At 35.6% G+C, this 17,436-nt stretch overlaps 1 protein-coding gene across 16 annotated transcripts in view; it reads right to left on the bottom strand.

Moving 5' to 3' along the window:
• The window catches only part of ZNF280D (zinc finger protein 280D), a 303,349-nt gene that overhangs the window by 84,016 nt on the left and 201,897 nt on the right, over positions 1-17,436 (bottom strand). For all 16 annotated transcript variants that reach the window (XR_010405014.1, XM_054513529.2, XM_054513531.2 and 13 more), the window contains one exon: positions 10,977-11,094. Coding sequence is in view for 15 of the 16 variants with exons in the window: in XM_054513529.2 (XP_054369504.1) it covers positions 10,977-11,094 (118 nt within the window). In the remaining variant the exon portion in view is untranslated. The remainder of the gene's footprint in view (positions 1-10,976; positions 11,095-17,436) is intronic.

Here is a 17,436-nt window from a genome sequence, read left to right as displayed (position 1 = left end):
AACCACCCAGGAGCCCCAGGAGAGAGAGAATCTTAAGCAGGCTTCACACCCAGAATGGAGCCTGATGCAGGGCTTAACCTGAGCTGAGATCATGACCTGAGCCGAAATCAAGAGTTGGACACTTAACCAACTGAGCCACCTAGGTGCCCCTATACTTTTTTAATTAATTTAATTTGGGGGGGAGAGAGCTAACATGGTGGCATAGTAGGAGGACCCTAGGCTCCTCTTGTCCCTTGAACACAACTAGATAACTATCAAATCATTTTGACTACCCAAGAAATCAACCTCAGGACTGACAGAACAAACTCCACAACTAGAGGAAGAAGAGAGAGAAGAGGCCCCATCTATGAAGGTAGGAAGCTGGAGACATGGTTTGGGAGAGAAACGGATCATGGGATCACAGGTGCTGCAGAGGGGAGGGAGCCCTGGTGGCTGAGAGAGGCACAAGGAGAGCTCCCCAAAGCTATTGGCTGGGAAAACACGAAGGCTGATTTCCATGCATTTTGGCAAACAGCAGGACTTAAAGATTGGAATTTCAAAGGTCGGTGGGCTTGGCTGGGATAGATCCCTGAGGGCATTGCCCTACTCCTGGAGAGAAAGCTGGCAAACAACCCCAGGGGCAGATGGCACCATCTGAGGAATGCCTAAGGCACAGCAGGGAGATTGTTTACACTTCTTGGAGCACATCTGTGAGAGGCCATGTTGGCCATGTTGGCAGAAACACCTCTCCAGGGACAAAAGAGCCAGTGGGCGCCATTTCTCTCCCCTGCCCCTCAGCAGAGGCACAGAGCCACCTGCTAAAGGAAGCTCAGCTGGATACTGGCTGCCTAGCCTGCTTGCTCCAAGTCCCACAACCCTTTCCTCTGGCTCAACTGTCCTTCTCCATCAAACCTGCATTAGTCCCAGTGCAGCAAGACCTTCCATGAGCAGACCAATGCAGGCCCCTACCCACACCACATCTCTAAAGTTTGGAGTTTTAAAAGTCAGCAGGGTTGGCTGGGATAGAGCCCAAAGTGTACTGTGACGCTCCTGGCAAGCAAGCAACCCAGAGACAGACAGCATGAAAGCATGAAAGCAGCAGTCTGAAAAATGCCTGGGATAGACGAAGGAAAATTATTCATTTGCTCTTCTGGGAGTCCTTCCCTAAGAGCAGCAAGCACGAAGCCCCCTCTCTGGGGACAAAGGAGTAGGCTGGTGCCATTTCTCTCCCCACCCCCCAGCAGAAACTCCTGCACACACATCTCCCAACCAGAAAGGTCTGCAAGGATTCAGTTCTAGTAGAAGTAGCATCAAATCTCATTTAATAAGCAGGCCAGAGTGCACCTAGTTAAAACTCACCACACTCTGGCCAAGGCCCAAACACTGCCTCCTACAGGCAAGGAGAGCCTCTGCATACAACTGGACTGAATGATAGAGCAGCCAACACACAGCACCAGAGCACATGCAGCGCACACCAGAGACACTCCCTGAAGCACCAGGCTCTGGACATTATATGGCCTCTTCTTCACAAAGCCATTAGCCTCAGGAGCAGGAAACTGACAGGCTTTTCTAACTCACAGAAGACAGACTTAGACAAAATGCCATGATGGAAGAATTCATCCCAAATCAAACAACAAGAAAAAGTCCCAGTCAGAGATCTAATCAAAACAGATACAAGTAATATGCCTGATTGAGAATTTAAAGCAACAATCGTAGAATACTCACTGGGCTTAAGAAAAAAATTAGAAGACCTTCAGCGAGGCCCTTACCACAGAGATAAAACAGTTAAAAAACGATCAGTCAGAAATGAAAAATGCAATAACTGAGATCTGAAACAGACTGGATGCAGAGAACACAAGGATGGAAGAAGCAGAGGAATGAATAAGTGATACAGAAGATAGAACTATAGAAAATAATGAAGTTGAACAAAAGAAAAGAATTATGCATAATGAGAATAGACACAGAGAACTCAGTGACCCCATTAAATGTAATAACATTCATATTATAGGAATCCCACAAGGAGGAGAGAGAAAAGGGGGCAGAAAACTTATTTAAGGAACTAACAGCTGAAAACTTCCCTAATCCAGGGAAGGAAACAGACATTCACATCCAGGAAGCATGGAGAACTATCAAAATCAACAAAAGCAGGCCAACACCAAGACATATTGTAATTGAATTTGCAAAATATAGTCATAAAAAACATCCTAAAAGCAGCAAGGCAAAAAAGTCCCTAACTTACAAGGGAAGACCCATAAAGCTAGCTGCAGATCTCACCACAGAAATCTGGCAAGCCAGAAGAGAGTGGCATGACATATTCAAAGTGCTGAATAGGGAAAATAGCCAAAAATATTCTATCCAGCAAAGCTATCATCCAGAAAAGGAGAGATAAAGAGTTTCCCTGACAAACAAAAACTAAAGGATTTCATGACCACTAAACCAGCCCTGCAAGAAATATTAAAAGGGACTCTTGAGTGGAAAGACCAAGTGACAAAGAGAAGAAAGGAACAGAGAAAATCTCCACAAACAACACAAAACAAGTAATAAAATGGCCCTAAAGACATATCTATCAATAATTACTCTGAATGTACATGGACTAAATGCTCCAATCAAAAGACAATGGGTGTCAGAATGGATTAAAAAAAAAAAAAAGACCGTACTATATGTTGCCTACAAGAGACTCTTTTTAGACCCAGAGATACCTGAAGATTGAAAGTGAGGGGATGGAAAAATATTTATCGTGCAAATGGACATCAAAAGGAAGCCAGAGTAGCAATACTTTTATCAGACAAACTAGATTTCAAACCAAAGACTGTAACAATAGATGAAAAAGGTCACAATATCATAATAAAGGGGTCTATACAACAAGAAGATCTAACAATTATAAATATTTATGCCCCCAACATGGGAGCACCCAAATATATAAAGCAATTAATAACAAAATTAAAGAAACTCGTGGACAATAATATAATAATAATACGGAACTTTAACACCCCACTCACTACAATGATCATCTCACCAGAAAACCAACAAGGAAACAGTGGCTCTGAATGACACCCTGGAACAGATAGGACTTAACATATATTCAGAACATTCCACCCTCAAGCAGCAGAATACACATTCTTTTCAAATGTGCTAGGGACATTCTCCAGAACAGATCTCGTACTACTAGGTCACAAATCAGGCCTCAACAAGTACAAAAAGACTGAGGTCATACCATGCATATTTTCTAATCACAGCGCTATGAAACTTGAAGTCAACCACAAGAAAAAACTTGGAAAGACCACAACACATGGAGATTAAACAAAATGCTACTAAAAAATGAATGGGTCAACCAGGAAATCGAAGAAGAAATTAAAAACTACATGGACACAAATGAAAATAAAAATACAGTGGTCAAAAAGCTTTGAGATGTAGCAAAAGTGGTCATAAGAGGAAAATATGTAACAATACAGGCCTACCTTAAGAAGCAAGAAAAATCTCAAATAAACAACCTAAATGTTACACCTAAAAAGGCTAGAAAAAGAACAACAAATGAAGCTTACAGTCAGCAGAACAAGGGAAAGAATAAAGATTAGAGCAGAAATAAATGATATAGAAACTAAAACAAACAAACAAACAATAGATCAATGAAACCAGGAGCTGGCTCTTTGAAAAAAAATCAGTAAAATTGATAAGCCCCTAGCCAGACTTATCAAAAAAACAAAGGACCCAAATAAATAAAATCACAAAGAGAAGAGAAATTACAATCAGCACCACAGAAATACAAACAATTATAAGAGAATATCATGGGGCTCCTGGGTGGCTCAGTTGGTTGAGCGACTGCCTTCAGCTCAGGTCATGATCCTGGAGTCCTGGGATCGAGTCCCGCATCGGGCTCCCTGCTTGGCGGGGAGTCTGCTTCTCCCTCTGACCCTCCCCCATCTCATGTGCTCTCTCTCTCTCTCATTCTCTCTAATAAATAAATAAAATCTTTAAAAAAAAAAAAAGAGAATATTATGAAAAACCATACGCCAACAAATCGGACAACCTGGAAGAAATGGATAAATTCCTACAATATATAAACTACCAAAACTGAAATAGGAAGAAACAGAAAACTTGGAACAGACCGATAACCCAGTAAAGAAACTGAATCAGTAATCAAAAAAATTCCCAACAAACAAAAGTCCAGAGCCAGACGGCTTCACAGGAGAATTTTACCAAACATTTAAAGAAGAGTTATTACTTATTCTTCTCAAATTATTCTTCTCAAACTATTCCAAAAAATAGAAATGGAAGGAAAACTTCCAAATTCATTCTATGAGGAAAAAGACTCCACTACTGAAGAACTATATGCCAAGATCCCTCAAGAACATGGATGCAAAAATTCTCAATAAAATACTAGCAAATCAAATCCCACAGTAAATTAAAAGAATCACACACCACAATCAAGTGGGATTTATGCCTGGGCTGCAAGGGTGATTCAATATTTGCAAATCAATGTGATGTACCATGTTAATAAAAGAAAGGATAAGAACCATATGATTCTCTCAATAGATGCAAAAAAAGCATTTGACAAAGTACAACACCCAATCATAACAAAAACTCTCAACAAAGTAGGGATAGAGGGAACATAATACCTCAACATCATAAAGGCCATACATGAAAAACCCACAGCTAATTATCATCCTCAATGGGGAAAAACTGAAAGCCTTTCCTTTACAGTCAGGAAAAAGACAAGGTGTCCACTCTTACCACTGTATTTAACATAGTACTGGAACTCCTAGACACAGCAATCAGACAACAAAAAAAACAGGAACCATCCTGAAGAAGCCAAACTTTCACTATTTGCAGATGACATGATACTTTATATTCCAAAACCCAAAAGACTCCACCAAAAAATTGCTAGAGCTGACATATGAATTCAATAAAGTTGCAGGATACAAAATCAGTGTACAGAAATATGTTGCATTTCTATACACCAATAATGAAGCAGCAGAAAGAGAAATCAAGGAATCAGTCCCATTTACAATTGTACCCAAAACCATAAGATACTTTAGGAATAAACCTAACCAAAGAGATAAAAGATCTGTACTCTGAAAACTATAAAACACTGATGAAAGAAATCAAAGAGGACACAAAGAAATGGGAAAATGTTCCATGCTCATGGATTGGAAGAACAACTATTGTTAAGATGTCTATATTACCCAAAGCAATCTACACATTTAATGCAATTCCTATCAAATACCACCAGGATTTTTCAGAGAGCTAGAACAAACAATCCTAAAATTTGTATGGAACCACAAAGACCCTGAATAGCCAAACCAGTCTCAAAAAAGAAAATCAAAGCTGAGGCATCACAATTCCGAATTTCAATCTACATTACAAAGCTATAGTCATCAAGACTGGTACTGGCACAAAAACAGACACATAGATCAATGGAACAGAATAGAAAACCCAGAAATGAACCCACAGTTATATCGTCAATTCATCTCCAACAAAGCAGAAAAGAATACCCAATGGAAAAAAGACAGTCTGAGGTGCCTGGGTGGCTCAGTCAGTTAAGCATCTGCCTTCAGCTGAGGTCATGATCCCAGGGTCCTGGGATCGAGCCCCACATCAGGCTCCCCACCCAGCGAGGAGCCTGCTTCTCCCTCTCCTTCTGCCTGCCACTCCCCCTGCTTGTGCTCGCTCTCTGTCAAATAAATAAATAAAATATTTTTAAAAAATAAAAAAAAAAGACTGTCTCATCAACAAATGGTGTTGGGAAAACTGGACAGCAATATCCAAAGAATGAAACTAGACCACTTTGTTATATCATACACAAAAATAAATTCAAATTGGATGAAAGACCTAAATGTGATACAGGAAACCATCAAAATCCTAGAGGAGAATACAGGCAGTAACCTCTCTGACATTGGCCATAGCAACTTCTTTCTAGATATGCCTCCTGTGAAAGGAAAACAAAAGCAAACTATTAAGACTCCATCAAAATAAAAGGCTTCAGGCGCCTGGGTGGCTCAGTTGTTAAGCGTCTGCCTTCGGCTCAGGTCATGATCCCAGGGTCCTGGGATCGAGTCCCACATCGGGCTCCCTGCTCGGCAAGAAGCCTGCTTCTCCCTCTCCCATTCCCCCTGCTTGTGTTACTGCTCTCGCTATCTCTCTCTCTGTCAAATAAATAAATAAAATATTTTTAAAAAATAAAAAAATAAAAATAAATAAATAAATAAAAGGCTTCTTCTGCACAGCAAAGGAAACAATCCATAAAACTAAAAGGCAATCTTCGGAATGGGAGAAGATATTTGTAAATGACCTATCTAATAAAGGGGTAGTACCCCAAATCTATAAAGAACTTATCAAACTTAACACCCAAAGAACAAATAATCCATTTCAAAAATGGGAAGACATGAATGACATTTTTCCAAAGAAGACATACAGATCACCAACAAACACATGAAAAAATGCACAACATCACTCATCATCCGGGAAATACAAATCAAAACTACAATGAGATATCACCTCATACCAGTCAGAATGGCTAAAATTAACAACACAGGAAACAATAGATGTTGGCAAGGATACAGAGAAAGGGGAACCCTTTTACACAGTTGGTGGGAATGTAAAATGGGGCAGCCACTCTGGAAGCAGTATGGAGGTTCCTCAAAAATTAAAACTAGAACTATCCTACCATCCAGCAATTGCACTACTAGGTATTTACCCAAAGGATATAAAAATACTAATTAGAAGGGATACATGCACCCCAATATTTATAGCAACACTATCAACAATAGCCAAATTATGGAAAGAGCCCAAATGTCCATCGACTGATGAGTGGATAAAGAAGATGTGATACACACACACACACACAATGGAATCTTAGACATAAAAAAGAATGAAATCTTGCCATTTGCAATGACAAGGATGGAGCTAAAAAGTATTATGCTAAGTGAAATAAGTCTGTCAGAGAAAGACAAACAGCACATGATTTCACTCATATGTGGAATTTAAGAAACAAAACAAATGAACATAGGGGCAAAAAAGAAAGAGAAAGTGAGGCAAACCAAGAAACAGACTCTTAAGGAAGAGAACAAACTGATGATTACCAGAGGGAAGGTAGGTGAAGGGATGGGTTAGGTGATGGGCATTAAGGAGGACACTTGTGATGAGCACCAGGTGTTGTAAGTGCTGAATCACTGAATTCTACACCTGAAACTAATATTACACTGTACGTTAACTGGAATTTAAATAAAAACTTGAGGAAAATCAATAAACATTAATTTTTAAGAAATAAATAATTTTTTTAAAAGTCAGGGGTATAAAAAATTATACAAACATCTATTATGGACTGTATATATTCAAATAATTCATGAAATAATCTCTCTATGCAAGAAAATACTAAATATGGCTTCAAATAAAGGAATATATAAACAGCAATTATGAAAGAAGCCAGACCAAAATACCCCAAGCAAAAAAGAAAAGAAAAAATTAAAGCAGAGAATACTCCAAACTAAGTTTCTACAAATGAATCACTTTTCAATGTTTTAAGTACACTGTAGTTTACAAAAGAAAAATTTTATTTTACTCTAAAAATCTAGAAAGACCCACTTTATTTATTTAAAATGTCTAACGGAATGTTAGTTCTTTTTCCACCTAACAAAGAGGGGGTCTACTCATGGCTTTAGGTTATATTATCCATTTATTCAAAGTGGAAAAACTACAAGTAGAAAGTACAAAGTGGAAAAACTAATCTTGAATGATAATACCTCATTCACTCATATGAAAGGGCTCATAATGGAAGGAGTTAATACAATGGTTTTCAAATTATGTCCCTGGTTATGTCTGACAGAGGAACTCTTCTATATTTTATTTATTAGACTTTTGAATAAAATTTTGTTTGCACAGGAATTTTATTCGTAAAAACAGTTTTTAGTTTGAAAACCCATCACCTTAAGGCTAAAGTAAAATCCTATTCAAGCCTTAGCAAGAGAAATTGGGATATTTAGGCTATAACCAGGCCAGGCAAAAGTTCTTTTTGAAAACAACACACAACTACTTGGTAATAAGGATTCTAAAACTGCACACCATATTTTAATGTTCTCAACTATACACTAAAATTAGAAGCAGTAAACATATTAGAAATATTTCAGGCCTTTAAACCACACAGTATAAGTTGAAATTCAAGCTCTGTCACTGACTAGCTATGTATTCTTGGTTTATTTAATTAACTTCTCTGAGCCTCAGTTTTCTCTTTTGTAAAATAAGTTATAATGCCTTATTTTACAGAACTGTTTTAAGATCAAATAAGATAATGTATTTGAAGCACTCAACACAGTATTTGACACATAGAAACAAATCAGTAATAAATGACAACTATTATCATTACTAAAAATATATTTTGTATCTTAACTTACTTTTAAAAAGCACCCACACAACATCTGGCACATAGAAAGCATTCAACAATAAATGACAGCTATTATCATTACTAACGAAATACTTTATATCTTAACTTACTTTAGAGGAAAAAAAATTCTAATAGATTCACCTGTCAGCTTTTTAATAAGAGGAAACATGCCAGAAAAACAGAGTATTATACTAGTTGGTTCCTCTGTTTCATTCTGTGAAAGAACATAAAAATATTTTTTTTTCCATCTACAAGGCATGTGATTATTGATGGCTATAATATGGGTACTTGGAAAAGATTTGTGTAATCATAATAGCATTTTTTTTTAAAGATTTTATTCATTTATTTGACAGAGAGAGAGAACAAGTAGGGGGAGCAGCAGGAAGAGGGAGAGGGAGAAGCAGGCTCCCTGCTGAGCAGGGAGCCCAACTCAGGACTCAATCACAGGACCCCAGGATCATGACCTGAGCCGAAGGCACTTAACTGACTGGGCCACCCAGGTGCCCCTCACAGCAGTCTTTTTTTTTTTTTTTTTTCACAGTAGCAGTCTTGTGAGATGCTTAGGTTACTTGAAAAGCCAATGAATGCTGATATTTTGATTAAGCATCTGCTTATATAATATAACAGGCTGGACAGTAGAAACAGTTTATACTATAAGAACTTTAATGTAAGAAATAAAATCCCTCTGCATTTAAGAATTTTATTTATTTATAAAGATTTTATTTATATATTTGAGAGGGAGCAGAGAGAGAGAGAGCACATGAGTTTTTGGGGGGGAGGGGCAGAAGGAGAAGCAGACTCCAGGCTGAGCGCAGGGAGCCCTGGCTGGGCTGGATCATAGGACCCTGGGGTCATGACCTGAGCCAAGGCGGTCTTTTAACCAACTGAGCCACTCAGGCGCCTACTCAGGTGCCTCCATTTAAGGGTTTTAAATTCTGACCCTTTATTCATCCCTGTCGTCTTTGGTTTGTGTTGTTTTCTACACTGAACAGGGCTCTCTCTCTGCCAGTAAAAATCCTTTCAAATACAAGCTCAAATCCAGTCTTCTGCAAATATCCGTGATCATTGGACAGTGGTCAGTTAATCATGCTACTGAACATAAAGCACATATTATGATTCATACCAACTGTTGTCAAGTCCTTTAAAGTTCATAATGCATTTTCACATTTTATTTATCTTATTTGTGCCTCAAAAAGCCCTGACTAAAGTAGAGTGAGAATTAAAATTTTATCTCCCAATGGCTGACTCCAGGCCTGGAGAATGAATGCATTAAATAAGAAAAATAAAATCTCCATTTTAACAATATGAGAAGACCGAAGTGTAAAGACTTAATGAAGACTACAAAAATCTTAAGAACAGCAGTTCAAATCTACATCTTCTTCATCACCCTACTTACTGCTCAGGTTAATGTCTCTCTCCACAGCAGAAAACTTAGAGGTAGAGCAGGAGTCATTGCCTTTACTCCCAAGAAGTTTTAAGAATTCAGACTTTTTCTATTAATAAAGTCCTTGTGTTTTGTAAAACCAAACTTAAGACAACAATTTTTCTCCTTGTTTCTTTTGGTTCTTACCTATTTTCCTAACTAGATTTTGTAAGTATTTAAGTGACACCCAAAGAAGTGACTATCAACTAAATATTATCTAAATGGAAAAACATTTTAGGCACTAATATTAGAATAAAAAAATTGGGGGAGGGTTTGGTAGATTCTCCACACTGATTTGTTAGTAAATAATCTAAAAATTCCCCCCAAATCTTGTTTATCTCTGTTTTGTCAAATATTTGAAATATACCAAAACTGCTAATATACAAAGCGTAATTGCCTTGATTAGAGAGAATTTTCAATTAGATGAAATTCTTTCATAGCACACTATTTTAGGTTAATGAAGAACTATGTTTCAGTATACAAAGAACTTTAATTCTACCTTAACAGGGAAATTTCATATTCCTCCAATGGGCATTTACTGAGTAATGGCTATATACAAATTTACTGTGCCACTTTATAACAGCACTCTATAATCATATGTAACTACACTAAAGCCTCTACTGAATAGAAAGACACTAATCTAATTAGGAAATCATTTGTAACCACATACTTTTACACACTATAGTCATAAAAACTAATACTTCTTTTAACAGAGTATTTAGGATATCAAAGACTGCTATAACTTACAGAAGTTATTTTGATTTTTCAGCCCATTTTTAGTGCCAAGTGAGAACAAATTCAAAGCTGGTTAGCCTACTTAATTAACAGGAAAAAATAAAACATCTTATTATTTTTAAAATATATTTTTATTTAAATTCAATTAACTAACATATAGAATATTATTAGTTTCAGAGGTAGAGTTCAGTGATTCATCAGTCTTATGTAACACCCAGTGTTTATTACATCACGTGCCCTTCTTACTGTCCATCTTATTATTAAATAAGATTTTATTTAAAATCACCCAAGGGGGGAAAAAAAGTCACCAAGAAAGTCATTCAAGAACTGTTAATACCATTCCACTTAACACTGTATGAAAAACTTAACATGAAGGCATGAACTTGAAAACAGAAAGTCAATTCCGTATACATACTCATCAACTTTCTTCTTATAATTTTTTTTAAAAGTGCTAAAACCAACCTGGTATAGAAAGTGTTGGTCCCCCTTGGTAATGTGATGATCCTGTATCCTGGGTCAAGTCAAACAGTAACTCTGAAGAATTATTAGACACAACTCGTGATGAGTTCGTTATATAACCCTGTTAAAATATTTCAAAGGAAGAATGTTACATTTACTCACCACAGTTACAATTATTTTGTTTCATAAGCTTTTATAAAGGTAAATTTAAGTGTATGTCAGTATTATAACTTTGATGACTCAGTAATTAACAAGTTATAAAACACAGAGGTAATTATTACTATCTGTCAAAATCATCATCTACTAAAACTGAAAGCAAGCTCTTACAGCTGGTTTGTTCCTAACTAGCCAATTAAAACAGGGCAAATTCTAGTCTTTTTTTTTTTTCAAGAGAAAGGAAACATATATACCCATTTTAAATCAGCAGGATTGATACACTCTAGAGAGCTACTAAAAATGCAGTATTCCCATCAAAGAGCAAACAGTAAAACTTCGCAAAATCTATGGGTAAGAGGAAAAAAACAGGAAAACATACTGACTTAAGTACAAATTTAAAAGCATCTGTATCTCTATAAGCCCCCCAGACAAAATATCAGGGCAAACAAATTGGGAATCAATCTGCAATACTGTGCATCAGGATTAGGGATGAATATAGCACATGATTTGAGTTTTAGAATCATCTTTATTGGAAAAATTTATAAGGCAAGGGTCAGGAAAAGAAAGAATGCCCCCCCGCCCCACTCCTCCTGCTATTCCAAATAAAGCCATGCAAGATTGGGATAATCTCCCATCTCAAAGAGCAAATATGAAAGCTGCCTGATCAACAGGGTAAACCCCAATAAGAAAGCCAGGCAAATGGGTTAGAATGAAAGCTATTTATAGGAATAATCTGGGACAGCTGCTCTGCTCCTGGAAGCCTTAGGGCTCAAGAGAAATTTTAGCCTTTCTGTCAGGAGAAAAGATGGTCCCAGAGAAGATGATCTCAAGAAGAGTGAAAAGTATGAGATGAATGATAATGTGCTCAAGAATTAGGTAGTATAAATTTGTGTTAGCACATATAGATATTTAGTATAATTATGAAAAGTGTGATCAATTTAAGGATGTATAGCCAATACTATTACATATTAAATATACTGACACACTCACAAAATATATTCCAATTCTATTTTTAAAAGACCATCGTTGTAGAGTAAGCACTCAGAGTGAATTCTGGACCATTCTATATGTCATAATATACAACAAGCAAAAGTTTCAGGATTAACAATGCTTAAAAGTCAAAAGGGAGGGTCGCCTGGGTGGCTCAGTCATTAAGCGTCTGCCTTCGTCTCAGGTCATGATCCCAAGGTCCCGGGATCAAACCCCGCATCAGGGTCCCTGCTTGGCGGGAAGCCTGCTTCTCCCTCTCCCACTCCCCTGCTAGTGTTCCCTCTCTCACTGTGTCTCTCTCTGTCAAATAAATAAAATCTTAAATAAAAAAAAAATCAAAAGGGAAACAGTCACCTTAAGAGAAAAATGGGCAAAGGCTATAAACTGAGACACTTCAAAAGCAAAATACAAATGACCGATACATAAAAAAACTCTTTCCAACTTACTAGTCAAAGAAATGCAAATAAAGACAGGGGCAATTTTTAACTACTGAACTGGCACTGTTTTAAAGATAATAATATGTAATACAAAATAACTGGATACTCCTCTTAAAAGTATTCAAGTCGTGAAAAGAAAGAATGAGTACAGAAAAATATAAGACTAAGAAGAAAAAACTAACTGTAAAGTGTGATCCTGAATAGGACTCTGGGAATGAAAACTGGCATTAATTGAAAAACTGGTAAAATTCAATTAAGGTTTGAAGTGTAATGTTAATTACCTGATTATGATGCATAAAATGTTAGCATTAGGGGAAACTAGGTTAGGCATATATAAGAACCTCTGTATTATTTTTCTTCTAAGTCTAAAATTAGCTTGAAATAAAAATTTAAAAATTAAAAAGTAATAACATTCACTATTGGTAATAGTAAATATTGGTTATATTTTGGTACAACATTTTTGCATGAATATGTTGGCAGCAGCTATCAAAGGCTTTATTAAGTTCACATCGTTTGGTCCAATTATTCCACTTTCAAAATTTATGATAAGGAAATGAAGATGTTTAATGAGAATTCTTTTTAATAAGAAATAATTAAAATCTGTATGTCCAACAAAAGAATGGTTAAATAAATTATGATAGACTATCATGCAAACACTAATACTATGTTTTTGAGAAATATCCAAAGGCATAAACCCAGTAGAATGTTCAGAGAAAAAAGAGGAATACATATTTGTATACATAGTATGGTCCTGATTTATATACTCTATAGTATGCTGCAGGGGGGGGGGAAATTCAAAATATAGTATGTACCCTTCTCTCTTTCTAAACTTCTCTCCAAAATAAATATTAAAGATAGAAACACAAAGGTTTTATTTGGTTTGTGCTTATTAACTAAGGGATAATTAAGTTTTCAGAATTTTGGTTTGCTACTAACTTTTCTATTGACATTGGTGTGTTAAGTTATGGAAACAAAATCAATGAAGGGAGTATAAACTTTCAGTTATGGAATAAATTAGTCATGGGGATGGAACGTACAGCATGGTGACTATAGATAATAATACCGTATTGCATATTTGAAAGTTTCTAAGTGTAGATCTTAAAATTTCTCATCACAAGAAAAAAATTCTGTAACTACATATGGTGATATAGATGTTAACTACATTGCGGTGAACATTTTGCAATATAAATAAATATCAAATCATTATGTTATACAACTGAAATTAACATAATGTTGAATGTCAATTATACCTCAATAATAAACGTTTAAAATTTTAAAGAGATGAGCTTTCCTCACCACACTGCATAAATTGCAGAATAAATAAAATACCAAATAAGTAAATAGTTGTTGTTTAAACAAAAAAGAAGTTATGGAAATAGGTATCGAAGTAACTCAAACCACTTCTAGAATCTGAGGCCTAACAAACCAAAATCTGCATTTGAACCTTAACATGTAATATAAAAAAAGCGTAACCATGCTCAATCTTATTTCATAATAAATATTTTCTCCAAATATTTGCACTTAAAAAATGGAAAATATTCACTTGTATTTTCCAAAATAGTTCTTTAACAGAAATATAAAGTTAACACTCAACACTTTATTAGGAAACAACTCTGGTTAATTAAGCTCCGGAATTTCAGCGAGCAGGCACACATTGTTCAACAATAACTGGTTAAAATAATTCTCCAAGAGTGAAAATATAAAAAGTTCAGAAAGATATCAAATACAATAATAAGGGTAGAATAGACATCAGACTGGGATTCAGAAGACCAGCACATTTAACTATATACCTTGGACAAGTCACTTCTGAGCTTCAAGTTATTCACCTTTCAAACTGAAATAATAGTCACAATTGTTTTAAATGTACTCGTACTTCATGATTCATGTATGTATTAAATCAAATAGTTGTCACATTACTAATAAAAAACTAATATTATACCCTATTTTATAAATAGGTAAACTAAGGTTAGGTGTAGTTATATAAGGCTCCCAATACAGTCCTGCTTGTTATTGATGGAGCTATAATGAGAACCCAGAGCCTGACTGATTCCAAAGCTATACCCTTAAGCTAGATCACAATGACTTTACTATAAGTGATAATAATATATCCCTGCTATCTGTGAGAGTTCTGAAAGAGATGTTGAAGTATAGAGATATTCCATGAAAAAGTAAACACACACACACACACACACGACATAAAATGAAAAACTGTAATTATAATTTATTAAAAGCAGTGGCTTCCAAAATTCAGAGTAAATGCCCTTAAATAGGAGTCTCAATTCATCCCAGAATATGTCTGTCATTCTTAACTTTGCACATTAGAATGACTTGAAGAATTTTTTTTACAATACACCATTTCCAGGACCCACCCAGACCAACTGGCACAACCTCGCCTTTTAAAAACTTAACCAAGATTGGTAAACACCAATTGAGGTGTTTTGATTTTAAAACTATATGCAACTAATGAATCGTTGAACACTACATCAGAAAACACTAATGATGTACTATATATTGGCTAACTGAAAATAATAAAAAATGAATAAATAAAACTATGCCCAGAGAAATAAACATCTCAGAAATAGTTCTAGTTTCTAACTTTTAAACCCCAAAGATACACACTTTCCCTTTGTTGTTTTTGTTTTTTTTTCTCACTGGGTCCAATGTTGGAAAGATTTTTATTTATCAAACTGAATTAAATAGTAAAGTTTCTTTTTCCAGTTTTCTATCCTGCAAAAGCCACAACTTATGAAAAGTACACTGAATTAATTTGATTCCAACTAATAGCAAAAGATCTTTACATTTTAAGTAGGTTTCCATCTTTTGAAATATTAGGAATAACCTGCAGAACCTCAGAATCCAAGCTTGAGAGTCAGTGGTCTGGGTATAATATCTCATTTTAGAAATGAAGAAAATGAGGCTCAGAGAGGTTTCAACAATGCTTATTAAACAAGGCTGAATCAGCATTCAAGTCTCTTGCTTCAATCTAAGTTTTTTAAACTACTGGTCCAGGGCTTATATCACTATTAGTTATTATTTCAGATAGTTATTATCTCAAGTAATAACAACTCAGGGAGAGAGAAACATTTGCCTAAACCTATTCTTTTATGATACACACATCTTCAAAATATAAGTGGGAGTTGAATTTACTTAGCCATAGATTTAAAAATCTGTAGCCTTCCTTTTCATTGTTAAATAAATTACAATTAAAATAACTCTTCTATGAAAAATAACACCTCAAAATATCAGTTTTTAGTGCTAACACATCTGCAGATTACCTAATAGTAATATGATATGAAATACAGGAAAAATGGATTATTCCTACAAAAATATTTGGATTCAATTCTGGTTTTGAACTTGAATATTTGCAAGAAAATTTACAGGTGCTTTGGGAGACAATAACGGAATTACTGTCAAAAGAACAAACATTTTCATTAAAATTTATTATTTCTCTAAAGCCAGTGCCAAATAGCTTACGATAAGCATGACAAAACCACTGAGTTAATTCAATTCCAACTAATAGCAAAGAATCTTTACATTTGGGATAACTTTTTCTTTGAGTACTCTAACTCCTTGGCTTCAGGACCCCTTTACACATTTAAAAATTATGGAGGACCCAAAAGAATTTTTATTTATTTGGGTTATATCTATTGATATTTACCATATTAGAAATTAAAACAGAGAAATTTTAAAAATATTTATTTGAAGTAACAATAATAAACCCATTACAGATTAACATAAATAACATTTTTATGAAAAGTGACTATCTTGCAAACAAACACAAAAAAATTAGCAAAAACAGTGGTACTGTTTTACATTTCTGAAAATCTCTTTAATATCTAGCTTAATCAAAAAGTGTTGCAGTTTCCTATCTGCTTCCGCCTTCAATTTGTTAGGACATGTTATTTTGCTTGAAAAATATAGAGAAAATCTGGCTTCATAAAGATATATAGTGGAAAAAGGGAGTAGTATTTTAATAGCAATTTAGGATAACTATGGATATACTTCTTTGATACTACACCAAAATTCAACAGTTGGTATTTTCTTTTTTTTTTTTTTTAAGATTTTATTTATTTATTTGAGAGAGAGAATGAGATAGAGAGAGAAAGCATGAGAGGGGGGAGGGTCAGAGGGAAAAGCAGACTCCCTGCTGAGCAGGGAGCCCAATGTGGGACTCGATCCCGGGACTCCAGGATCATGACCTGAGCCGAAGGCAGTCGCTTAACCAACTGAGCCACCCAGGCGCCCCAACAGTTGGTATTTTCTTAAGGGTTTACTGTAATGTGGCATCTGACTTCCTAATTACTAAACTTTTTGTACTTTGTTACATTAAAATCTATTGGTCAGTCTCACACTTTGAATGGATCTTTTTTTTTTTTTTTTTAAGATTTTATTTATTTGAGAGAGAGCATGAGAGAAAGGAGGGTCAGAGGGAGAAGCAGATTCCTTGCTGAGCAGGGAGCCCGATGTGGGACTCGATCCTGGGACTCCAGGATCATGACCTGAGCCGAAGGCAGTCGCTTAACCAACTGAGCCACCCAGACGCCCCGAATGGATCTTTTATCTGTATGATTTTGTAACATCATGCACTGGTTATTTCAAAAATATTGGTTTCTTTGTGTTATGCTGATCCTCCAAATGTTCACAGAATTCATTATACAATATCAAAACATCATATTTATTAATTGCACCACCGAGAGGAAAGTCTTTAAGTACTGGGAAGCTGTCAAGATCATAGTGGTAGGTACAAGTTTTCAAAAATTCTAATTTGTGCTTGAAAGCTCAATTTTACCCAAGAAATGCTATCAGCTGTTTTCCTTTAAGTGTGCACCTTGTTCAGTTTTGAGGAAATGTCTGCCAAATAACCAAGACTGAATCACTCA

This window comes from Mirounga angustirostris, unplaced genomic scaffold (genome assembly GCF_029215605.1).
Source record: "Mirounga angustirostris isolate CCGP_5_RB_7025 unplaced genomic scaffold, mMirAng1.0.hap1 SCAF_9, whole genome shotgun sequence".
NCBI lineage: Eukaryota > Metazoa > Chordata > Mammalia > Carnivora > Phocidae > Mirounga > Mirounga angustirostris.
This window is presented reverse-complemented; position numbering and strand designations above follow the sequence as displayed.